This window comes from Macaca nemestrina, chromosome 8, assembly GCF_043159975.1.
Source record: "Macaca nemestrina isolate mMacNem1 chromosome 8, mMacNem.hap1, whole genome shotgun sequence".
NCBI classification, from domain to species: domain Eukaryota; kingdom Metazoa; phylum Chordata; class Mammalia; order Primates; family Cercopithecidae; genus Macaca; species Macaca nemestrina.
In genome coordinates, this window is record NC_092132.1 from 90,690,003 (window position 1) to 90,716,043 (window position 26,041).

General features: G+C 37.0%; 1 protein-coding gene across 3 annotated transcripts in view; it reads right to left on the reverse strand.

Moving 5' to 3' along the window:
* The window catches only part of LOC105482286 (RP1 axonemal microtubule associated), a 328,970-nt gene that overhangs the window by 200,633 nt on the left and 102,296 nt on the right, over positions 1-26,041 (reverse strand). For all 3 annotated transcript variants that reach the window (XM_071068238.1, XM_071068237.1, XM_071068236.1), the window contains 5 exons: positions 21,795-21,873; positions 17,209-17,284; positions 16,260-16,336; positions 16,123-16,154; positions 15,817-15,946 (listed from right to left, as the gene is read on the reverse strand). In XM_071068238.1, coding sequence (XP_070924339.1) covers positions 15,817-15,946; positions 16,123-16,154; positions 16,260-16,336; positions 17,209-17,284; positions 21,795-21,873 — 394 coding nt within the window. The remainder of the gene's footprint in view (positions 1-15,816; positions 15,947-16,122; positions 16,155-16,259; positions 16,337-17,208; positions 17,285-21,794; positions 21,874-26,041) is intronic.

A 26,041-nucleotide genomic window follows, 5' to 3' on the forward strand; every position in this document is an offset into this window, starting at 1 on the left:
TGAAATTCCATGCGAAATTTATGATTAGCTTCTCCATTTCTGCAGAAAAGGGTGTTATGATTTTGATAGCAATTTCAGGCCAGGTCTTGTGGCTCACACCTGTAATCCCAGCACTTCCAGAGGCCAAGGTGGGTGGATCACCTGAGGTCAGGAGTTCGAGACCAGCCTGGCCAACATGTTGAAATCCTGTCTCTACTAAAAATACAAAAAAAAAAAAAAAATTGTCCAGGTGTGGTGGTGCATGCCTGTAGTACCAGCTACTTGGGAGGCTGATGCAAGAGAATTGCTTGAACCCGGAAGAAGAAGTTGTAGTGAGTGGAGATCATGCCACTGCACTCCAGCCTGGGTGACAGAGTGAGACTCCATCTCAGGGGGGAAAAAAAATGATAGCGATTGCAATGAATCTGTAGATTACTCTGGGAAATTTAAGATTTCCAGTTTACAATCATGGACTATCTCTCCATCTATTTAGGTCTTCTTCCTTTCAAAAATGTTTAATAGCTTTGAGTATACAAAGACTTGCATTTCTTGAATTTATTGCTAAGATTTTGATGCTATTATAAATAGTTCTCCTAAATTAACTTTTGGATTGTTCATTGCTACTTCATAAAAATACAAATAATTTTTCTGTGTTTATCTTGTATCCCACAATCTTTATGACTTTATGTATTGGGTCTAATATTTTTGTGTGGATCCTTTAGGATCTTCTATATATTATATCATGTCATCTATAAATATACTTTTACTTCTTTTTTTATTTGGATGTCTTTTATTTCTGTTTCTTGCCTGTTCTACCTAGAACTTCCAGTAAAATGTTGAATAGAAGTGGCAAAAACAGACATCCTCATCTTGTTTTTTATTTAGGGGTATAGGGGCAAAGAAGGAAAGCTTCCCCCTTCCCCCTCTGAAGGTTCACTGAAAATGAACTGAAGAAATGCAGATTAATAGGAGAAAAAAAAAAACAAATTTATTCTAATGTGCATGCTACCCAATAACCAGTGGGGTAAAAATGCTCCATAGGGGAAGATTAGGTGGGATTGTAGCAGTAAATGATTTTGGGGAGGAAATGAATGGACCTGGAGGCAGACATTATCTTATGAATGATTCTTTTTGGAAACTGAATGAGATAGGACTAGAGAATAAATACTATTAATAGTTGGGACAAAGTTCAAATTTCATCTGGGCTGTAATGGTGTTAAATTTTCAGTGTCTTCCTCTGTGATATGAGTTTTAATCTTCTCTGATTGATGAAATTTCAGGGAAGGAATTGAAGGCAATTGTGTTCCTCTCTGGGGTCCAGTTTTTAGGTAGAAAAGGAAACTTCAGAGAATAGCCTCATTCTCTGCTTTGGGAGAGACAGAAGATTAGAGGGGTGGGGGTCAGAGAGACCTTGAGACTGCTTCTTTAGTTCAGCATGTCAAAGCACCATATTTCAGGACATTGTTTTCTGAGTTCCGACACAGAAAGCTTTCAGTCTTTAACCACTGATTACATTAGCTGTGGGTTTTTCATAAATGCTCATCGCCATGTAGAAGAAACTCCCTTCCATTACTAATTCATTGAATATTTTTATCATTAAAGCGTGTAATTACTTTTATATTAGAAATATTTTTTTCTAATGCTTGCAATGCCTTCTACAATGAATATTTTTTAAAATGCATCCATCATTAAATAGGCATCAATATTAACACTGAATATTCAGGACTTCCCACTGCAGAATGTAGAAGTGAAACAGCAACATGAGAAAAAAAAAATGAGGATTACAATTAGAGATTAGAGTGATATTGCTCTTTCCATTCCTGGCCATAACTTAGTGTGAAAGGAAGGTGGAGCCCCTCCTAGTGTCCAGAGTAGCAAAATATTGTAAGCAATTACCTTACAGAACAGTTTATGAACTGCTGTAGTTAGCGACCTAATGTGTAAAATATTACTCCCAAACTTCCCACCATTAAAACAAACATTTATTTCTTGGAATTTCTGCAGGTCAAGAATCTAGGAGAAACTTATCTGAGTGGCTCTTCATAAGGTTGCAATCAAGAGGTTGGTTGGGGCTGTAGATATCTAAAGGCTTGTCTGGAGCTGGAGGATCCTCCTGCAAGATGACTCACTCAAAGGGCTGTTGGCAAATGGCTTCTATTCCTTGCAATGTCAGCCTCTCCACAGGGCTGCTTGAATGTCCTTATGACATGGCAGCCGGCTTCCCCAGAATGAGCGATCCGAGAGACAGGGCCAGCAGGAATCTGTAATACCTTTTATGACCTACTCTTGAAAGTCACACAGTCATCTCCACCATATTCTATTTTTTAGAAGACAGTCACTAAATTCGGCTCATGCTCATGGGGAGAGGAATCAGGTTCCACCCTTTGAAGGGAGCAGTATCAAGTAATTTGTGAAATATTTTAAAACCTCAACATTGAAAAATGCAATTATCAGGTGGCTGGCAAGACGGCCGAATAGGAAGAGCTCCGGTCTGCAGTTCCCAGCGAGATCAACGCAGAAGGTGGGTGATTTCTGCATTTCCAACTGAGGTACCCAGTTCATCTCACTGGGACTGGTTAGACAGTGGGTGCAGGCCATGGAGGGGAGCAGAAGCAGGGTGGGGTGTTGCCTAACCCGGAAAGTGTAAGGGGTCGGGGAACTCCCTGCCCTAGCCAAGGGAAGCTGTGAGGGACCAGGCCATGAGAAAAGATGCACTCTTGCCCAGAAATTACACATTTCCCATGATCTTCACAACCCGAAGACCAGGAGATTTCCTCTGGTGCCTACGCCACGAGGGCCCTGGGTTTCAAGCACAAAACTGGGTGGCTGTTTGGGCAGACACTGAGCTAGCTTCAGGAGTTATTTTTCATACCCCAGTGGCACCTGGAAAGCCAGTGAGGCAGAACAGTTCACTCCCCTGGAAAGGGGGCTGAAGCCAGGGAGCCAAGTGGTCTAGCTCAGCAGATCTCAGCTCCACAGAGTCCAGCAAGCTACAATCCACTGGGGAATTTCTTGTGGCCAGCGCAGCAGTCTGACGTCAACCTGAGATGCTCCAGCTTGGTGGGGGGAGAGGCATCCGTCATGTTATTACTGAGGCTTGAGAGTAGGCAGTTTTCCCCTGACAGTGTAAACAAAGTTTCCAGCAAGTTTGAACTGGACAGAGCCCGCCGCAGCTCAGCTAAGCTGCTGTGGCCAGACTGCCTCTCTACATTACTCCTCTCTGGGCAGAGCATCTCTGAAAGAAGGGCAGCAACCCCAGTCAGGGGCTTATAGATAAAAATCCCATCTCCCTGGGACAGAGCACATGGGGGAAGGGGCAGCTATGGGCACAGCTTCAGCAGACTTAAACGTTCCTGCCTGCTGGCTCTGAAGATAGCAGCGGATCTCCCAGCATAGTGCTCGAGCTGTGCTAAGGGACAAACTGCCTCCTCAAGTGGGTCCCTGACCCTTGTGCCTCCTGACTGAGAGACACCTCCCAGCAGGGGTCGACAGACACCTCATACAGGAGAGCTCCAGCTGGCATCTGGTGGGCACACCTCTGGGATGAAGCTTCCAGAGGAAGGAACAGGCAGCAATATTTGCTGTTCTCCAGCCTCTGCTGGTGATACCCAGGCAAACAGGGTCTGGAGTGGACCTCTAGCAAACTCCAACAGACCTGCAGCTGAGGGGCCTAACTGTTAGAAGGAAAACTAACAAACATAAAGGAATAGCATCAACATCAACAAAAAGGACATCCACACAGAAACGCCATCTGAAAGTCACCAACATCAAAGACCAAAGGTAGAAAACTCCACAAAGATGAGGAAAAATGATCGCAAAAAAGACTGAAAATTCCAAAAACCAGAATGCCTCTTCCCCTCCATAGGATCACAACTCCTCACCAGCAAGGGAACAAAACTGGACAGAGAATGAGTCTGACAATTTGACAGAAGTAGGCTCCAGAATGTGGGTAATAACAAACTCCTCCAAGCTAAAGGGGCATGTTCTAACCCAATGCAAAAAAGCTAAGAATAACCAGTTTAGAGAAGAACATAAATGACCTGATGGAGCTGAAAAACAGCACAAGAACTTCGTGAAGCATACACAAGTATCAACAGCCAAATCGATCAAGCAGAAGAAAGGATATCAGAGATTGAAGATCAACTTAATGAAATAAAGTATGAAGACAAGATTAGCAAAAAAAGAATGAACAAAGCCTCCAAGGAATATGGGACTGTGTGAAAAGACCAAACCTACTTTTGATTGGTGTACCTGAAAGTGACAGGGAGAATGGAACCAAGTTGGAAAACACTCTTCAGGATATTATGCAGGAGAACTTCCCCAACCTAGAAAGACAAGCCAACATTCAAATTCAGGAAATACAGAGAACACCACAAAGATACTCCTCGAGAAGATCAACCCCAAGACACATAATTGTCAGATTCACCAAGGCTGACATGAAGGAAAAAATGTTAAGGGCAGCCACCGAGAAAGGTTGGGTTACCCACAAACAGAAGTCTATCAGACTAACAGCAGATCTCTCTGCAGAAATCCTATAAGCCAGAAGAGAGTGGGGACCAATATACAACATTTTTAAAGAAAAGAATTTTCAACCCAGAATTTTATATCCAGCCAAACTGAGCTTCGTAAGTGAAGGAGAAATAAAATCCTTTACGGACAAGCATATGCAGAGAGATTTTGTTACCACCAGGTCTGCTTTACCAGAGCTCCTGAAGGAAGCACTAAAAATGGAAAGGAAAAACTGGTACAAGTCACTGCAAAAACATACCACATTCTAAAGACCATCGACACTATGAAAAAACTGCATCAACTAATGGTCAAAATAAGCAGCTAGCATCATAATGACAGAATCAAATTCACACATAACAATATTAACTTAAATGTAAATGGGCTAAATGCCTCAATTAAAAGACTCAGACTGGCAAACTAGATAAAGAGTCAGGACCCATCAGTGTGCTGTATTCAGGAGACCCATCTCATGTGCAAAGACACACACAGACTCAAAATAATAGCATGGAGAAATATTTACCAAGCAAATGGAAAGCAAAAAGAAAAGCAGGGGTTGCAATCCTAGCCTCTGATAAAACAACTTTAAACCAACAAAGATAAAAAAAGACAAAAAGGGCATTACATAATGGTAAAGGGATCAATGCAACAAGAAGAGAAAACTATCCTAAATATACATGCACTCAATACTGGAGCACCCAGATTCATAAAACAAGTTCTTAGAGACCTACAAAGAGACTTAGACTCCCACACAATAACAGTGGGAGACTTTAACACCCCACTGTCAATATTAGACAGATCAATGAGACACAAACTTAACAAGGATATTCAGGATTTGAACTCAGCTCTAGAACAAGCAGACCTAATAGACATCAACAGAACTCTCCACCCCAAATCAACAGACTATACATTCTTCTCAGCACCACATCACACTAATTCTAAAACTGACCACATAATTGGAAGTAAAACATTCCCAGCAAATGCAAAAGAATGGAAATCATAACAATCAGTCTCTCAGACCACAGAGCAATCAAATTAGAACTCAGGATTAAGAAACTCACTCAAAACCACACAATACATAGAAACTGAACAACCTGCTCCTGAATGACTATTGGGTAAAAATGAAATCAAGGCAGAAATAAGTTAAGTTCTTTGAAACCAATGAGAACAAAGACACAACATAACATAATCTCTGGGACACAGCTAAAACAGTATTTAGAGGGAAATTTATAGCATTAAATGCCCAGAGAAGAAAGCAGGAAAGATCTAAACTCAACAGTCTAACATCACAATTAAAAGAACTAGAGAAGCAAGAGCAAACAACTTCAAAAGCTAGCAGAAGGCAAGAAATAACTAAGATTAGAGCAGAGCTGAAGGAGATAGAGACATGAAAAACACTTCAAAAAAACCAATGAATCCAAGAGCTGGTTTTTTGAAAAGATCAACAGAATAGATAGATCGCTAGCCAGACTAATAAAGAAGAAAAGAGAGAAGAATCAAATAGACACAATAAAAAAGGATAAAGGGGAGATTACCACTGATCCCACATAAATACAAACTACCATCCGAGAATACTATAAACACCCCTACACAAACAAACTAGAAAATCTACAAGAAATGGATAAATTCCTGGACACATACACCCTCCCAAAACTAAAACAGGAAGAAGTCAAATCCTTGAATAGACCAATAACAAGTTCTGATATTGAGGCAGTAATTAATAGCCTACCAGCCAAAAAAAAAAAAAAAATCAGGAGAAGATGGATTCACAGCTGAATTCTACCAGAGGTGCAAAGAAGAGCTGGAACCATTCCTTCTGAAACTATTCCAATCAATAGAAAAAGAAGGAATCCTCCCTAACTCATTTTATGAAGCCAGCATCATCCTGATACCAAAACTTGGCAGAGACACACACACAAAAAAATTTCAGGCCAATGTCCCTGATGAACATTGACATGAAAATCCTCAATAAAATACTGGTAAACTGAATCCTGAAGCAAATCAAAAACTTATCCACCACGATCAAGTCAGCTTCATCCCTGGGATACAAGGCTGGTTCAACAGATGCAAATAAATAAATGCAATCCATCACATAAAAGAAACAATGACAAAAAACACATGATTATCTCAATAGATGCAGAAAAGGCCTTTGACAAAAGTCAACATCCCTTCATGCTAAAAACTCTCAATAAACTAGGTACTGATAGAACGTATTTCAAAATAATAAGAGCTATTTATGACAAACTCACAGCCAATATCATACTGAATAGGCAAAAACTGGAATCATTCCCTTTGAAAACAGGCACAAGATAAGGATGCCCTCTCTCACCACTCCTATTCAACATAGTGTTGGAAGTTCTGGCCAGGGCAATCAGGCAAGATAAAAAAAATAAAGGGTATTCAAATAGGAAGAGAGGAAGTCAAATTCTCTCTGTTTGCAGATGACATGATTATATATTTAGAAAACCCCATCGTCTCAGCCCAAAAGCTCCTTAAGCTGATAAGCAACTTCAGCACAATCTCAGGATACAAAATCAATGTGCAAAAATCACAAGCATTCAAAGACACTAATAATAGACAAACAGAGAGCCAAATCATGAGTGAACACCCATTCACAATTGCTTCAAAGAGAATAAAATACCTAGGAATATAACTTACAAGGGATGTGAAGGACCTCTTCAAGGAGAACTACAAACCACTGCTCAAGGAAATAAGAGAGAACACAAACAAATGGAAGAACATTCCATGCTCATGGATAGGAAGAATCAATATTGTGAAAATGGCCATACTGCCCAAAGTAATTTATAGATTCAATGCTATCCCCATCAAGCTACCACTGATTTTCATCACAGAATTAGAAAAAACTACTTTAAATTTCATATGGAACCAAAAAAGAGCCCGTATAGCCAAGACAATCATAAACAAAAAGAACAAAGCTGGAGGCATCATGCTACCTGACTTCAAACTATACTACAAGGCTACAGTAACCAAAACAGCATGATACTGGTACCAAAACAGACATATAGACCAATGGAACAGAACAGAGGCCTCAGAAATAACACCACACATCCATAGCCATCTGATCTTTGATGAATCTGACAAAAACAAGCAATGAGGAAAGGATTCCCTATTTAATAAATGGTGTTGGGAAAACTGGCTAGCTATATGCAGAAAAATGAAACTGGAACCCTTCCTTACACCTTATATAAAAATTAACTCAAGATGGTTTAAAGACTTAAACATAAGACCTAAAACTATAAAAACCCTAGAAGAAAACCTAGGCAATACCATTCAGGACATAAGGATGGACAAAGACTTCATGACTAAAACACCAAAAGCAATGGCAACAAACGAAAAAACTGACAAATGGGATCAAATTAAGCTAAAGAGCTTCTGCACAGCAAAAGAAACTATCATTAAACAGGCAACCTATAGAATGGGAGAAAATGTTTGCAATCTATCCATCTGACAAAGGTCTAATATCCAGAATCTACAAAGAATTTGAACAAATTTATAAGAAACAAACAAATAACCCCATCAAAAAATGGGCAAAGGATATGAACAGACACTTCTCAAAAGAAGACATTTATGTGGCCAACAAACATATGAAAAAAAGCTCATCATCACTGGTCATCAGAGAAATGCAAATCAAAAGTACAATGAGATACCACCTCTGGCTAGTTAGAATGGCAATCATTAAAAAGTCAGGAAACAACAGATGCTGGAGAGGATGTGGAGAAATAGGAATGCTTTTACACTGTTGGTGGGAGTGTAAATTAGTTCAACCATTGTGGAAGACAGTCCACAATGATCTAGAACCAGAAATATCATTTGACCTAGGAATCCCATTACTGGGTATATACCCAAAGGATTATAAATCATTCTACTATAAAGACACATGCACACATGTTTATTGCAGCACTGTTCACAATAGCAAAGACTTGGAACCAACACAAATACCCATCAGTGATAGACGTGATAAAGAAAATGTGGTGTATATACACCATGGAACACTATGCAGCCATAAAAAAGGAAGAGTTCATGTCATTTGCAGGGACATGGATGAAACTGGAAAGCATCATTCTCAGCAAAGTAACACAAGAAGAGAAAACCAAACAATGCATGTTTTCACTCATAAGTGGGAGTTGAACAATGACAACACATGGACACAGTGAGGGGAACATCACAAACTGGGGCCTGTTGGGGGATGGAGGGCTTGGGGAAGTATAGCATTAGGAGAAATACCTAATGTAGATGATGGGTTGATGGGTGCAGCAAACCACTATAGCATGTGTATACCTATGTAACAAACCTGCATGTTATGCACGTGTATCCCAGAAATTAAAGTATAGTAAAAAATATTTTTTTAAAAAAATAGGATTATGCAGAGGCATGTCCAGTCAGTGACTACTAGGGCAGAAAAAGTGGCTTAACTAATAACCTTCATTAACCTACACAAAATGCTCTGTTGCAGCCTTCCTGTTCTTCTTCAAACCACTGTTTTTTAGACTTTTACTTTCCTGATTCTTTCTAGGAATTGAGTAATACAAAAGATTATTTTTAATAATTAAAAAAGAAAAATGCAATTATCTTTTCCATATGCAATAGTCTGACATGGCATGAATAAACACTCCAAAAACAAAAAGCAAAAACTCCACACTCAAAACCTGGTAAAATTATTTACATAAATCAATATGGAGATAATCTAGGACAGAGGAAAACTTCCAGTTGTGTAATATATTTTAAATATTTAAAAATCTTTTAGTAGCATAAATCAATTATATCCAAATCCAGATTATAAATTTTTCTCTTGAAAGGTTATTATAAAATGAAAAAAAACTATATGAATCTGTATTTTATAGTAAATATTTTGACATTTCAAGGGATGTAAAGTTTGTGAAACTAGCCCTGACATAGAAGTAGCCATCAAGGGTTCATTGTTAAAAACTGAATAGCTTTAGTTGTCTGGTCCTTCCTTTTAGTGATAAGATCCCACAACAGAGACAACACTTGTTTGTGACTGCCATTGTCAATGTTGGCTACAGTATTGTTTCTAGTACCTAAAGGGTTTATTATCATATAATGAAGTTCCCTGTGGCATTTCAAAGAACTTATCGTGTTATGTGTCTACTTTTAGGCCTAGTATTGCCAAGAAGTGGTTCAGCAGAACTCAGAAATGAGCACTCTAACTCTCTAAGTATGGAAAAAACTAAATTCACAAGCAGCTGAATAACTAAATAGAAATATTGGCTCATGGTGGCAAAAAAACACAAAAAAAACCAACATTGTTTTCTGGAGTGAAAATTATAAGTCAAAATATCTCAGGGAGATAGTCTTAAAATATTTTCTTGAAAAGATGTCTACAGGTCAGCATTGTTCATCAAAACACTTTCCAGGCATGTGAAAACTGATTCATTAGTGTGAATTTATGGGACACTGAGCATAACATCAGGAAATAATCCTGCAAGTAATTATCACACATAAAAGACCTCCTGTTGCAAAAATGTCAGTTACACTGAGGAAAATTACTCATATTATTCTCCACCTGCCTTTTTTGGAACTTCTCATTCTGCTTTGTATATGGCAGGACTAGCATATTAAGATGCTAGAAACACTGAAGGGTAAAAAGTTTTTCTATTTGCATCATCCATCAGTTAGTTTGATCCACACAGAGGCTCACATGCTAGCGGTTGGTGATGGTTGCTTGTTGGAGATTCAGCTGGGGCTTTCAGGGCCAGTTCTTTCCTGAAGGACCTCTCTGCATGGCTGCCTGGTTTCCTTTCTACCTGAGGGCTGGGTTCCAAGAAGGATTAATTCAAAAAGTGAGGATAGAAGATGCAGACCTTAGAAGTTCAAGTGTTGAATCAGCTGCATTCAATTAGTCATAACACCGAGAACAGGGGTGTCCAATCTTTTGGCTTTCCAAGGCCACATTGGAAGAATTATCTTGGGCTACACATAAAACACACTAACACTAAGGATAGAAAAGAAAAAAAAAATCTCATAATGTTTTAAGAAAGTTTATGAATTTGTGCTGCATTCAGATTCATTCTCTGGCTCATTCTCTAGAAGGAAGGATGGACAGCCCTATATAAGATCAGAGTTTCCACTCCTCAGCAAATGCAAAAGAACTGAAATCATAACAGTCTCTCAGATCACAGTGCAATCAAATTAGAACTCAAAATTTAGAAATTCACTCAAAGCCACACAACTACATGGAAATGGAACGACCTGCTCCTGAATGAATCCTGGGTAAATAATGAAATTAAGGCAGAAATCAAGAAGTTCTTTGAAACTAGTGAGAACAAAGAGACAGCATACCAGAACTCTGGGACACAGCTAAAGCAGTATTAAGAGGGAAATTTATAGCACTAAATGCCCTCATCAAAAAGTTAGATCTCAAATCAACAACCTAACATCACAACTAAAGGAACTAGAGAACCAAGAGCAAATAAACTCCAAAGCTAGCAGAAGATAAGAAATAACTAATATCAGAGCTGAACTGAAGGAGACAGAGACATAAAAAACCCTTCAAAAAATCAACAAGCTGGTTTTTTTAAAAAAAAAATAATAATAATAAAATAGACCGCTGCACCTATCAACCCATCACCTAGGTATTAAGCCCAGCATGCATCAGCTCTTTTCCCTAATGCTCTCCCACTTCTGCCCTCCCACAACAAGCCACAGTAAGTGTTGTTCCCCTCCCTGTGTCCATGTGTTCTCATGTTCAGCTCCCACTTATAAGTGAGAACATGGAGTGTTTTGTTTTCTGTTCCTGTGTTAGTTTGCTGAGAATATTGGCTTCCAGTTTCATCCACGTCCCTGTAAAGGGCATGATCTCATTCCTTTTTAGGACTCCAGAGCATTCCATTGTGTATATATACCTGCACATCCTGCATATGTACCTCAAAACTTAAAAAGTGAAATAAACCACTAGTTAGACTAATAAAGAAGAAAAAAGAATCAAATGGACACAATCAGAAATGATAAAGGAAATATCACCACTGACCCCACAGAAATACGAACAGCCATCAGAGAATACTATATACACCTCTATGTACATAAAGTAGAAAATCTAGAAGAAATTGATAAATTCCTGGATGCATACACACTCCCATGACTGAACCAAGAAGAAACTGAATCCCAAAATAGATCAATAATGAGTTCTGAAATTGAGGCAGTAATAAATAGCCTACCAACCAAAAAAAGCCTACGACCAGAAAGATTTACAGCTGAATTCTACCAGAGGTACAAAGAGGACCTGGTACCATTCCTACTGAAACTATTCCAAACAACTGAAAAGCAGAGACTCCTCCCTAACTCATTTTATGAGGCCAGCATCATCCTGATACCAGAACCTGGTAGAGATACAACAAAAAAAGAAAACTTCAGGTCAATATCCCCAATGAACATAGATGCAAAAATCCTCAATAAAATACTGGCAAACAGATACAACAGCACATCAAAAAGTTTATCCATCACCATCAAGTTGGCTTCATCCCTGGGATGCAAGGTTGATTCAACATACGCAAATCAATAAATGTAATTCATCACATAAACAGAACTAAAGACAAAAACCACAGGATTATCTCAATAGACACAGAAAAGACCTTTGGTAAAATTCAACATCCCTTCATGTCAAAAAAATAAAAAAACCTCTCAATCAACTAGGTATTGAAGGAGCATACCTCAAAATAATAAGAGCCATATATGACAAACCCACAGCCACTATCGTACTGAATGAGCAAAAGCTGGAAGCATTCCCTCTGAAAGCAGGCATAAGATAAGGATGCCCTCTCTCATGACTCCTATTTAACATAGTGTTGGAAGTCCTGGCCAGGGCTAACAGTAAGAGGAAGAAATAAAGCGTATTCAAATAGGAAGAGAGGAAGTCAAATTATCCTTGTTTGCAGATGGCATAACCCTATATCTAGAAAATCCCATTGTCTCAGCCCAAAAGCTTCTTAAACTAGTAAGCAACTTTAAAGTCTCAGGATACAAAATCAATGTGCAAAAATCATAAGCATTCATATATACCAACAACAAGCATGCGGAGAGCCAAATCATGAATGAACTCCCATTCACTATTGCTACAAAGAGAATAAACTACCTAGGAATCCAACTTACAAGGGATGTGAAGGACCTCTTCAAGGAGAACTGCAAACCACTGCTCAAGGAAATCAGAGAGAACACAAACAAATAGAGAAACAGTCCATGCTTATGGAGAGGAAGAATCAATATCACGAAAATGGCCATACTGCCCAAAGTAATTTATAGAGCCAATGTCATTACTATTAAATCACCACTGACATTCTTCACAGAATTAGAACAAAAGCTATGTTAAAATTCATATGGAACCAAAAACAAGCCCATATAGCAAAGACAATTCTAAACAAAAAGAACAAAGCTGAAGGCATCATGCTACCTGACTTCAAACTATACTAAAAGGCTACAGTAACCAAAACAGCAGGGTACTGGTACAGATCTATATAGACCAATGAAACAGAACAGAGGCCTCAGAAATAATGCCACATATCTACAGCCAACTGATCTTTGACAAACCTCACAAAAACAAGCAATGGAAAAAGGACTGCCTATTTAATAAATGGTGTTGGGAAAACTGACTAGCCATATGCAGAAAATGGAAACTGGATCCCTTCCTTATACCTTATACAAAAATTAACTCAAGATGGATTAAAGACTCAAATGTAAAACCCAAAACAATAAAAACCCTAGAAGAAAATCTAGGCAATAACATTCAGAACTTAGGCAGGGGCAAAGATTTCATGATGAAAACACCAAAAGCAATTGCAACAAAAGAAAAAATTGACAAATGGGATCTAATTAAACTAAAGAGCTTCTGTACAGTAAAAGAAACTATCATCAGAGTGAACAGACAGCCTAGAGAATGGGAGAAAAATTCTGCAATCTATCCATCTGACAAAGGTCTAATGTCTAGAATTTATAATTTTCTTCAAAAATTTTACAAGAAAAAAACCCGTTAGAGAAATGTAAATTAGAGAAATATAAATCAAAACCACAATGAGATACCATCTCACGCCAGTCAGAATGGAGATTATTAAAAAGTCAATGACTTTGCTACTGTGAATAGTGCTGCAATAAACACACGTGTGCATGTGTCTTTATAATCGAATGATTTATATTCCTGTGGGTATATACTTGGTAACGGGATTGCTGGGTAAAATGGTATTTCTGGTTCTAGATCCTTGAGGAATTGCCATACTGATTTCCACAATGGTTGAACTAATTTATGTTCCCACTAATAACCTAGGTGATGGGTTGATAGGTGCAGCAAACCACCAAGGCACATGTATACCTATGTAACAAACCTGCACATTCTGCACAAGTATCCCAGAACTCAGAGTAAAAAAAAAAAAAAAAATTAAATTTTTAAAAAGGGGAATAGAAGTCAAGAAACAACAGATGCTGGTGAGATTGCAGAGAAAAAGGAATGCTTTTACACTGCTGGTGGGAATGTAAGTTAGTTCAACCATGTGGAAGGCAGTGTGGTAATTCCTCAAAGATCTAGAAGCAGAAACACCATTTGGCCCAGCAATTCCATTACTGGGTATATACCCAAAGTAATATAAATCATGCTATTATAAAGATACATGCCTGTGTACATTCACTACAGCACTATTCACAATAACAATGACATGGAATCAACCCAAATGCCCATCAGTGACAGACTGGATAAAGAAAATGTGGTACATAACTACCATGGAATACTATGCAGCATAAAAAGAAATGAGATCATGTCTTTTGCAGGGACAAGGATGGAGCTAGAAGCCATTATCCTCAGCAAACTAATCCAGGAACAGAAAACCAAACACTGCATGTTCTCACTTATAAGTGGGAGCTGAATGATGAGAACAAATGGACACATCAGGGGGTGGGGGTCCAGGGGAGGGACAGCATCAGGAAGAATAGCTAATGGGTGCTGGGCTTAATGACTAGGTGAAGGGTTGATCTGTATAGCAAACCACCATGGCACAAGTTTACCTGTGTAACAAACCTGCACATGTACCCTGGAACTTAAAAGTTGATTTTATATATATATATATATATATATATATATATATATATATGCACAAAAAATAAAAATAGAAAATATAAGATCATAGTTTCCTAATTTGCAAATTTCTCTCTTTTAATGTACCTGACTGCGTGTGCTGGTACCATTGGGACCTCACATCGTGATACTGCAGGACTGGAGTTCAGGGAACCCAACACAAGAAACTGCTCTGGCTGGTGCACTTGATATGAGAAATAAATGGTCTTGGTCTCTGACCCAGTGGTTTCCTACAAGTGAGGTACAATTTAGATCCTTCACAGTTTCTGATTTAACAATGGGAGATATTTTTGTGGCCATATCTGCAAATAAGAGATACTAATAAAGAAAAAGAATAACAACAGTGGCAGCAGAGAACCCAGGGAATAGGATGAAGGGCCACTTTGACTGATGTAAGTGGATAAGTAATCTCAAGTGGGAACTAATTTTTGCCGAGGTAAGGAAAATGTCTAAAGAATAATTTTGGAAACAGAAGCTCCTAGGAAGTATTTTTAGACAGATGCTTATTTTCATACAGGAGAAAACTGGTTGTTCCCTAGGATCTCAAATACGAGGCAGAAGAGGTTACATTTTGAGACATGCTGTAGGTTAGTAGCTCCAGCACATCCTCGAGACTGAACGGCACAGTTTCCAGCATAGTAAAGTACAGTTAAATTCATAGGTGTAGCAGGCAAATATGGTTTAAATAATAAAGGTCCAAATTCAAAAAGAGTTGGAGGTTTGGGTTTATAGTCAAACATCTACCATCATCAGTTTACTCTTTTGTTAATTCTCATGGTTATAGCTTCATGACATGCAGATATTAAACATCAAATCTAGTTTTTCCTTGCCTTGTTTTCCTTTGTACATTTATTAGGACACTAGCTACAAATAACAATTATTAGAATTGTTGTATTTATCTTCTTCATTAGATTATGAATGTCTGAAATTTAGAATAATATTTTAGTTATTTCCTCTGGCCCTCAAATTATTTAACATGGTGTTTTGGTAACTGCCTACATTTTATTCTTCAATTAATTAATGCCAAATATACATATTTTTCACAGTGTCCAGATTTAAAGCCTGTCATCTATTTATCATTTTTATTAATGCAGAGAGTAAATTATTTAAATGGCCTAACACTTGTGTAAAGCTATCTGTAAAAAGAACAATACTATAAATTAAACAGTGTCTAGAAATCTACATTCCTTTAACTCCTAGAACTGTCCAGCACCACAAGCTTTGTACGATGGTTTTACCATATTTGTCTGTCTTCTCTCCAATGGCATCAACTGTGCCATCTGGATGCAGACGGACAAACCCTCCAGTCAGCTTGTTATAGAACTGAAGAGTATTTCCTTTTGTAAATTTCCAGCTTTCTGCAGTCCACTAAAAAGAAAAACAAAACAAAACAAACAAAAACACCAGTATGAGAAGAAACAAAGAGAAGAAATTGCTAAGAAACAGTACTTACTAGACACTATAGGCTGTTTTGTTTTAACACATCAAATAGTCATTTGAACATTGTTTATATGAAATAATCTTAAAGCCCAAAAAAAACTTACTGTTTCTTTTCTCTGAAGTTCCAGCTTCTGCCCTGAGAAGATAAAGGAAAGAGAGGGTCATTAATTTCAGAGTGTCATGCTTTCTCCAGTCATCATAAAACATAGTTTTCCAGGAAATGTGTATACATGACACCTACTTGCAAAGAAGATACTGTTATCCCTGGCATACAGTTCTCTGACAATTTTACAATCATCTTCCCCCTGATCTAGCCATCTGTGAAAAGAAAAGTGCATCGATTATTTTCAGACTTTGTATTTACATTAACCATTGGCAATTATCTTCCCAAGTCAGAAATACAAGATAGCAGGAATTGGAAAAGACGTGACCATCTGGCTCTCAAAGGCAGAGCAGTACAGAATGGGAAAGAAAATCCTAAAATGACTACAAGACTGCAAGGGAGGTAGAAGAAGCAGTTACTATCTGGAAACGCTAAAATATGTTTTTGCCTAATACACAGGTGAGTAACTCAATCGGTCTGCTAACTGTCAAAATCATAGATGTTATAGTCACTGGATCAATTTATCCTGTCCTTTGATCACTAACTATAGTTTAAACTCTAATCAGTTATTTCATAAATGGTTATTATGGTTTCCATAGGAAAAGAGGCAGGACAGTGTCAAAAAAAAAAAAAAGCAAATCTATCACCAAAGCAAACTTATCACCACTGCTGGGAAAATAACTCAAAAATCAAGGTCCATTGACAGTGAGTAAGCTACTATCATCTTTGTATAAACAGCTACGTGAAACACTGTGTACATTTATTATTTTTGAACCGAATTTGGGACCTAGTCCAAAGGGAATATGTTTTCTTGTCAGAGACTTTCATTTTTCTTTCTGATATGAACAGAGAAGTCATATTTTTAAAAATCTATCTTAATTTACCAATAAATATTAAATTTGTATCATTAGGAATGATGATAAACATAACAAATGTCTTTCTCAATAGCATAAAGAGCCTCTAAGGTTAATGTTCACAGAAGTTAACCAACAAAGCCTCAGTGACTAGGAGCAACTAAATAAGCTACCCAGTTCTCAATGCATAAACTTGGAATGGATTTTTTCAATGTAAAAGTACACCTACAAACCTGTGACAGAAGAACGCATATTCGTAATTTGTTGTGGGATCCTTGATAACAACATCATCAAGAAACCAGCCATTTCCTAAACACAAATTAAAGAACGAAAATGTAACATGAATAAATATGGTCCAATATTATTTCAAGTTTTGAGAAACAAGTTCCAACTTCCAAATATACATAAAGGCCTTGCACAATATAAAGCTTTAGTACTTCAAATAAAGCAAAGTATAACAGAAGTAAACTGTAAGGAATGTATTTCTTGTACATATAACAAAAGCAAAGCATTATTTTAAGGCTTCATACCTTATGATATCTATTTCAGTGTGCTTTTCCAAACAATTGAAAATAGAACAATTCTGTAGCTGCTTTTAATTTCATAAACTGGATTCATAATCCCAAACCTAACATGTTCCAAATAATATATACTTGATGAGTTACCAACACTTTCTATTTCCAGGAAGTTTTTAAAGTTCAAATTTAAACAAAATCTGCATAAAATATTTATGTTTTGATAGACTAAAAATGAGTAACCATTCAGAAATTCTGTCCAAGCACATAGACTCAGCTGGTATACATAAAGATAGACATTTCTTTTTAAATGTTTAATTTCATATTAATTTGCAAACTAGAGTTAGTTAAAATCATTTTTACTTACACAGAAAATATTTTAATTAGTCATAGTGGTTTTGTCTATGCAAAGATCCAGCTCAAAATATATTCTACTCTAATTAAAATTATTGAGTTGGTGAGTGTATACTCATCAGCTATAGGATAAAATTTATTTTTTTCTTTTATTTTTTATTTGTATATATTTAGAGACAGAGGCTCACTCTGTCACCCAGGCTGGAGTGCAGTAGTGCAATCACAGTTTACTGTAGCCTTGAACTCTTGAACTCAAGCAATCTTCCAGCCTCAGCCTCTCAAGTAGCTGGGATTCCAGGTGTGTGCCACCATGCCCAGCTAATTTTTAAATATTTTTGTAGAGATGGGGTCTCGTATGTTGCCCAGGCTGGTCTTGAACTCCTGGCCTCAAGCGATCCTCACACCTCAGCCTCACAACATGCTGGAATTATAGGCATAAGCCACTGTTCTCAGCCAAATAAAACTTTTTAACACAGCATACAAGACCCTTCAGCTTACTCTTCAGCTTCATCCCTCATCACATACTCTCATTATTGAGTAGTGTTAAACTCCTCACAGTTCCCTAGACCAGTGGTTCCCAAACTTAGCATGCATCTGAATCACCAGGAGGGATTACAAAAACACAGACTACTGAGTTCTACAGTTTCTAATTCAGTAGGCCCAGCACAGGCAGCCTACAGTGATCAAATGTCCCAGTTTGCCCAGGACAGAGGGGTTTCCCAGGATGCAGGATTTTCAGTGCTAAAACTAGGACAGCCATAGGTAAACCAGAATAGCCACAGGCAAACAAGGATGGCTGGTCATCCTAGATAAGATCCCAAGCATTGAATCTTCAACAATTTTCGCAAGCAATGCTGATGGCCCAGGAACCACACTTTGAAAACCACTGCCATAGATGATTCATATGCATAATTCTATACCCTTACATATGCTGTTTCCTTTACCTGGAACAAAATCTCCAAAATGTTATTTAATTTCATTTTTAAATGCTATCTCCCAAAAAAGAATAACTTGTTTCCTTTAAGGAAAAATAAAATGTTACCAGAATTCTAAACTGAGTTTTAAGAGCTTCTGGGGAGGCTGTAAAGAAAACTCTTAGAGGTAATGATACATTAATTTTAACAATACTTTGTAAGTTAATAAGTTAGTTTTTAAATTGTTAATGTAAAAATATATTGTCTACATTTTTGTCATGTTTTTCCCATAAGAAAGAACCAGAACTGGATTTAGAAAACTAGAAAAGATGGGTTCCTGAAGAAAGCTAGGCTGTTCCTGCACGGATTAGGGAGAGGTAAGAATCTAGAAGTCTTATTAACCAGCATTGTTTACATATGTATGTTGGTGAGTAGGTATTCGGAGCTGGAATCATTTGTCTTACTATCTTCTCCGATTATCTGCCTACAATTCTACTCCGACTGTTCTCCAGACTGCTCTTTCTTTGTGGCCAAAGGCAACTGAGGAAGCCTGCAGATTTTTATTCAAGTGAGGGTCATGTAACAAATTCTAGATGGCACATATTCTTCAAGTGGTTTCTTCACAACGGAAAAGCCCCTTCTACCCCCTCCTATTACTGGCAGTTGGTGTATAGGTATCAAAGCAACAGCCAACCCACTGCAATGAAAACTTGTAGCTTTCATACTCAGTGGTGAACCCATAACTTGCCTGTCCCTTCCTTCATAAGTCCTGAATATGTAGCCTTGTGCCTACATTTAGGATGGGGCTGGGATAGGTCTAAATGCACGTGTCCCCCTAAAATTCATCTATTGCAACCTAAGATCCAATGTGATAACATTAAGAGGTGGAGCCCTTAGGATGTGATTAAGTCATGAGGGCCCTCATGAGTGGGATTAGTGCCCTCATAAAAGGACTTCAGGGAACTAGCTAAACCTTTTTGCCCTTCCACCATGGGAGGACAAAGCAAGAAGCCCCTCCCAAGACAACAAATGCCAGCACTTTGATCTTAGACTTCTCAGCCTCCAGAAGTATAAGAATAAATTTGTGTTCTTTATAAATTGCCCAGTCTAAGGTATTTTGTTACAGCAGCCTCAAACTAAGTAAGACAGATGGTGAGATCTTGCTTCTATTATTTTATTCTAGTCTTTTGAGACCTCAGCAGAAAATGAGACAGAAAAAAACACCATCATAACATTCTGTTAGACTGTACTTATAGTTCTGATTTTCGCTTTGGCCCGAAGTCATGAAGAGGACTGAAACACCTTAAATGACTAATTTTTTTTTTTACTTTCACCCTTTTAATTAAATTTTTGTTTCACTAAATTGTAGCAGAGAATGTGGCTTGTTTGGAGAAATTTAATGAGATTTTCTTTTTGGCCTAATATCTGAGTCAAATTATAAAAACGTTTCATGAAGTTTTGAAATTAAAGTGTTTCCCTATCTACAAAGTACAAACATCTGAGGAGAGTAACTTAAGTATCCAACTAACCTACCAAAATCTGAGACATATGATAAAATTCTATCCTATCTTCTTTTCATTTCTTCTTGACTATCCAAGAGTATTTTACTTTATTTATTTGCCGTATTATCAATGGAATAAAGGCTCATGACTCTTATAATCTCGTTGTGAATTATAAACTTTATAAAAAAATTACCCTTCTTGTAACTTTTCATGTTTGTTGTCTTGAATTTTACTTTATCTTACAATAAGGTTATAACTAAGATTGTTTCTTTTATTTACATATTTCTGATACATCATTGCCTAAACTTTTATTTTTAATATTACTAGGTCATTTATTTCAAGTGTCTCTTTCATAGAGCATATAGTTGGACACGGAGATTTTTTAGGTTGAAAATTTTTGCCTTTATTTCTGTTTAGAAAAATTAACAGAAACTCAGAAGTAAGGCTAAAAGATGACATATGTCCTTTCAATATTGTAGTAGAACACCAACAAGCTTGTCTGAGAATCATTTGACTCACTGTGGGAGTGTAACATTATTTGACTTAATATCTACTATGGATTCAGGCCTAGACTCTGTAAAATTAGCTATCAACTGACAAAAAATAATATGCAAATAACTTACATCTGTTCAAAATATAGATATATTTTGTCTGAGAGAGAAGACAACCTCAAAAGTATATTTGTATTGTCTATAGAACATTGGTCACATTTTTTATTAATCTTATTCATAATTATTTTTTTCATGGATTATATGTACATATTTTTTAGTTTCTTGCAACCTCCTTTCAACCAGCTTTGTCAGCCTCCTAATTCCTTCATTAATTATCTAAACACATTGTCTATTCTGTATTTGTATAACAATCTTGTTCTTACTTTGAAAATTATAATTTGACACATTTTAGTAAGAAAGTTTATCACCTTGTTTGATGCATTTGGGTTTTTTTTCCTTTTTCTTTTTTTGTTTTGTTATGTGCCCTTTAGTAGTCTGTCTTTTGTTAAATGGATTTTGTTTATCTTATACTTGTTTTATACAGTAGCAGAAAATAAATTTATTGGGAAGATGTGAGTCATCTCACAGAGTTGATGAGAAGACTGAGGAAAAGCATGAATAAAGTGGCAGCTGAAAACAGCTGAGACCTCACTGCCATGACAGTCTCCTTAACATGCCACTATTGGACAATCAGTAGCCTTCAAGGAATATCACCACCAGGAGATATGACTGCTGCCTCCATCACTAGCATGCTGGAATGCCGCCACATGTCACAACATATAAATCCCCAGTCTCTTCTATTTTTTTAAATTATTCTTTCTAGCATTTAGGCCCATCCTAGATTATCCCCTATGTCATTTTGAAGAAAAATACATCTAGTTAAATTTTAAACGGTATTTGGAGACAATATTTTGATTTCACATAGTCAATACATAGAGATCCATTTTCTACCAATTTTCCACAGTATTTTCTAGATTTCAACAGAGTTTCACAAAAACAGAGTGAAATCAAACCTTCATGAACTCTCTGTGGAAGAGCCTTACCTGGGCCAAGTCCATCATGGCCTATCACAATCTTACACAAATCTCCGAGGTGCACAGCCTCCAGGAAAAAGGTGTCAGTCTATAACGAATCAAAAAGTATAATTAGATCTAGACTATCACTCTGATTTATACCAAGATTATAAATTAAGATGCAGTGTTTTTTGTTTGTTTGTTTGTTTGAGACAGGATTTCCCTCTGTCACCCAGGTTGGAGTGCAATGACACAATCTTGGCTCACTGCAACCTCTGCCTCCCAGGAGCCAGTGATCCTCCTACTTCAGCTTCCTGAGTAGCTGGTACTACAGGCATGTGCCACCATGCCAGGAGAATTTTTGTATTTTTTGTAGAGATGAGGTTTGGCTATGTTGCCCAGGCTGGTCTCGAACTCCTGGGCTCAAGCAGTCTGCCCACCTCGACCTTCCAAAGTGCTGGGATTACAGGCATGAGCCACTGCACCCAACCAGTAAAAATTGATTGTAAAAATTAATTTACAATTAAAAGGAGCCATAGTTGTGCTCCAATGGTTTACATATTCAGAATATAGATAAAAAGTGAAAATCACAGAATACTTTTGATAAAATCAAAGATAACGCTATAGGTTTCAATCCAAGAAAAATACATGATGTAGCATATCCATTAAAAAATGATAAGAAAACAAAAAATAATCTTTGTATAGTGTATTATGTTTCAAAATATTTTCATATGCATTTATTTTATTCTCAAAAATTTGCTAAGTGAAAAAAAAAATCCTTTCTACAGATAAGAAAGTTGACGCACAGATCCAGGATTAGAGCTCAGCTCCTCCCTCTGACACATAATAAGACTATTTTCTTTTGAACCTCCTTGTCTCTGTGTAAATGCACTGTTAATAATATAAATAATGAGAAACAAAACCATTAGCATTCATTGACAAAAAATATACTGTTCATGCCTGGTACAAATTAATGGATAACAATTGTTATCCCTTTATCCACCAAACAGAACAGTTAGAAAAGCAGGACTTTCTATGCAATAAAAGAAAATTATGGGTTATGATATTTATAATAATCAATATAGAGAACTCTAAGGAAAAGAGAAGAAACATATAATGAAAATATGTTGACATGTTCATTAAGAACTAGTTGGGTCATCAAGGAAAGCTGAGATAAATATACTATGAAAAAATGTCTATAATTTACTCAGTAAAAGAAAAAGTTAAATATTATATGCATATTAATATTAGAGATAATAAAATAATGTATCTGGCTTCTACATTCAACAATATTTGCTGTATATAATTATCCACGTTTAACAATATACATACAGATTTAAACATCAACAAAGATGGGAGAGATGTCAAGAAGATGGCAGATAAGGAAGCTCCAGGCTCCAGTTTACACATGGAGACACTAAGTTAACAATAACATAAGAACTAGAATACTCTTCTTTGAAAACTTTAGAAACCACTTGAGAGATGCAGCACCCAGGCCAATGCATAACCAAGAAAGGACTTCATCCAAAAAGGGCAAAAAAGTTCAAGCCATTTTATATGCCCATGCCCTACCCCTACCTGGCATAGTGCAGTACAACAGGAAGGAAACCACCCACACTCCAGAACCTCCCTCAGGACAGAAACAAAAGAGTGGACCATACATCCAAAATTCTGTCTTGTCTGAAGGCTGCCTGAAAAACTGGTTTTTTTCTCCCCTGACTTGGGGCCATGACAAGAAATGGCCCCAAGTCAGGGGCCATGACAGAAATGGCAGATAGTCTAGAAGGCTAAAAGACAGAGGCCAGCCCTGCAGCCTGTCTTTTCAACAGAGCTTCTTCAGTACAGCAGACGGACAAGGCAAGCAAGAGATTGTGGGCTCTGGATAAGAAACGAGAGCAAGCAATTAAGAAAATTAAGATACTTAAAATCAAATACATAAGCCCAGGGAAGACACATTGTCAGAAAAGGTTTGAGAGGTCCCAAACCTCCACCAGAGTTGATCAATGCAAGTTTTCCCCTAGTAAAGCCTATGACTCATAATGACTGTGAAGTATAGTTGTATTTCTAAATGTTCAAATCTCAATAAAAGATCACAAATCCTACAAAGAAAAGAGGAAAACATGGCCCAATACAAGAAATGAATGGTTCCATGAAATAACCCTAAAGAAATACAAATCTCTAAACTTCCTAATAGAAATTTAAAACAACTATCTTAAAATATTAAATGAGCTAAAAAGAATACAGAGAGACCAACTAAATGAAATCAGTAAATTCAGGCATGAATACAATGAAAAAGAAACTATAAGATAAAAACAAACAGAAATTCTAAAGCTGTTAATATAATAACTAAACTGAAAAATTCACTAATGGGGTTTAACATGAGATTAATAAGGCAGAAGAATCAGCTTTCTTGAAGGTGGGTCACTTGAAATCATCAAGACAGGAGCAACAAAATAGAAGGGTGAAGAAAAGTGAAGAGAGCATAAGAAACTGATGAGACACCATTAAACAGGCCAACATATGGATTACAGGAATTTAAAAAGGAAAAGAGAGAGATAAAGGGGCACAGAGCTTTTTTGAAAAAATAATGGCCGAAAACTTCTAAAATCGGAGGAGTGAAATGCACGTGTAAATTCAAGAAGCTCAATGAGCTAAAACTAAAATAAACGAAAAGAAATTCATACTTAGACACATTATAATCAAACTGGTGACTTTCAAAGAGACAATCTTGAAAGCAGCAAGAGAAAGGCAACTCATCATATATGATGGAGATTCTATAAAATCATGAGTAAATTTAAGTAGAAACCATTCCGGCTAAAAGGCAACAGGATGATACACTCAAAATATTAAAAGAAAAAAAACCTCTCAACCAAAAATTTTACATCAGGCAAAACTGTCAAAAGTGGAGAAGAAATTAAGACTTTCCCAGATAAACAAACTGAGTAAGCTCACTACCACTCGACCTACAATACAAGAAATGCTAAGGAAGTCTTTAAAGTTGAAATAAAAGGACACTAGATAGCAACATGAAGCCATATGAAAATATGAAGTTTGAGCCCGGGATACAGAGGCTTGCAGTGAGCCGAGATCAGTACACTGCACTCCAGCCTGAGCAACAGAGTGAGACCCTATCTCAAAAAAGAAAAAAAAAAAAAAGGAAAAAGAAAAAAGGAAGGAAGGAAGGGAGGGAGGGAGAGAGGGAGGGAAGGAAGGAAAAAAAATAAAGCTCTTCAGTGAAGGAAATAAATAGACAAACATTAGTAACTCGTATTATTGTAATTTTGGTGCATAAATCCACTTTTACTTCTTGTATAGAATTTAAAAGACAAAAGTAGGTATGCAATATATAAAGATATAATTTCTGACATCAATAACATAGTTGGAGGGTGGAGCTGTAAAGGGTGACAACTTTTGTGTGCAACTGAAGTTAAGCTGTTGTCAATCTAAAATAGAATATTATAACTTTAAGATGTTTTATATAATTGCAATAGGACCCACAAAGAAAATATCTACAGAATACACACAAATGGAAAGGAGAAGGGAATCAAAGCAGGTCACTACAAAAGGATCAATGAGACACAAATGAAGGCTATAAGAGAGAAAAGCAGGAGAGGAAAGCTACAAGACATATAGAAAACAATTCACTAAATGACAACAGTAAGTCCTTCCCTATCAGTAACTTTTTAAGTGTAAATGGATTAACTCCATACAAAAAAACATAGATGGGCTCAATGGATTTAAAAAAAAACAAAAAAACAAAAAAACAAGATCTAACTATGCTACCTACAAGAGACTGATTTTAGATCTCAGGATAGACACAGGTTGAAAGTGAAAAGATAGAAATTCTATGCAAACGGGAACCTAAAGAGGGAGACAGTGGTCATATTTATATCAGACAAAATAGAGTTTAACTCCAAAACTGTCACAAGAGACAAAGAAAGGTATTATATAATGATAATATGGTTAATTCACCAGGACTTAACGTTTAATGTATATACATATATATATATAACAGTATTATATATATAACATATCTATGTGTTATATATGTCATACATGTGTTATATATGAGAACACTTGGACACAGGGTGGGGAACATCACACACGGGGGCCTGTCATGGGCATGGGGTAGGGCGGCACGGGGAGGGATAGCATTAGGAGATATATCTAATGTAAATTAGGTATATGGTAATTAGGTATATGGTAAATTAAGTAAATGGGTGCAGCAAACCAACATGGCACATGTATACATATGTAACAAACCAGCACGTGGTGCA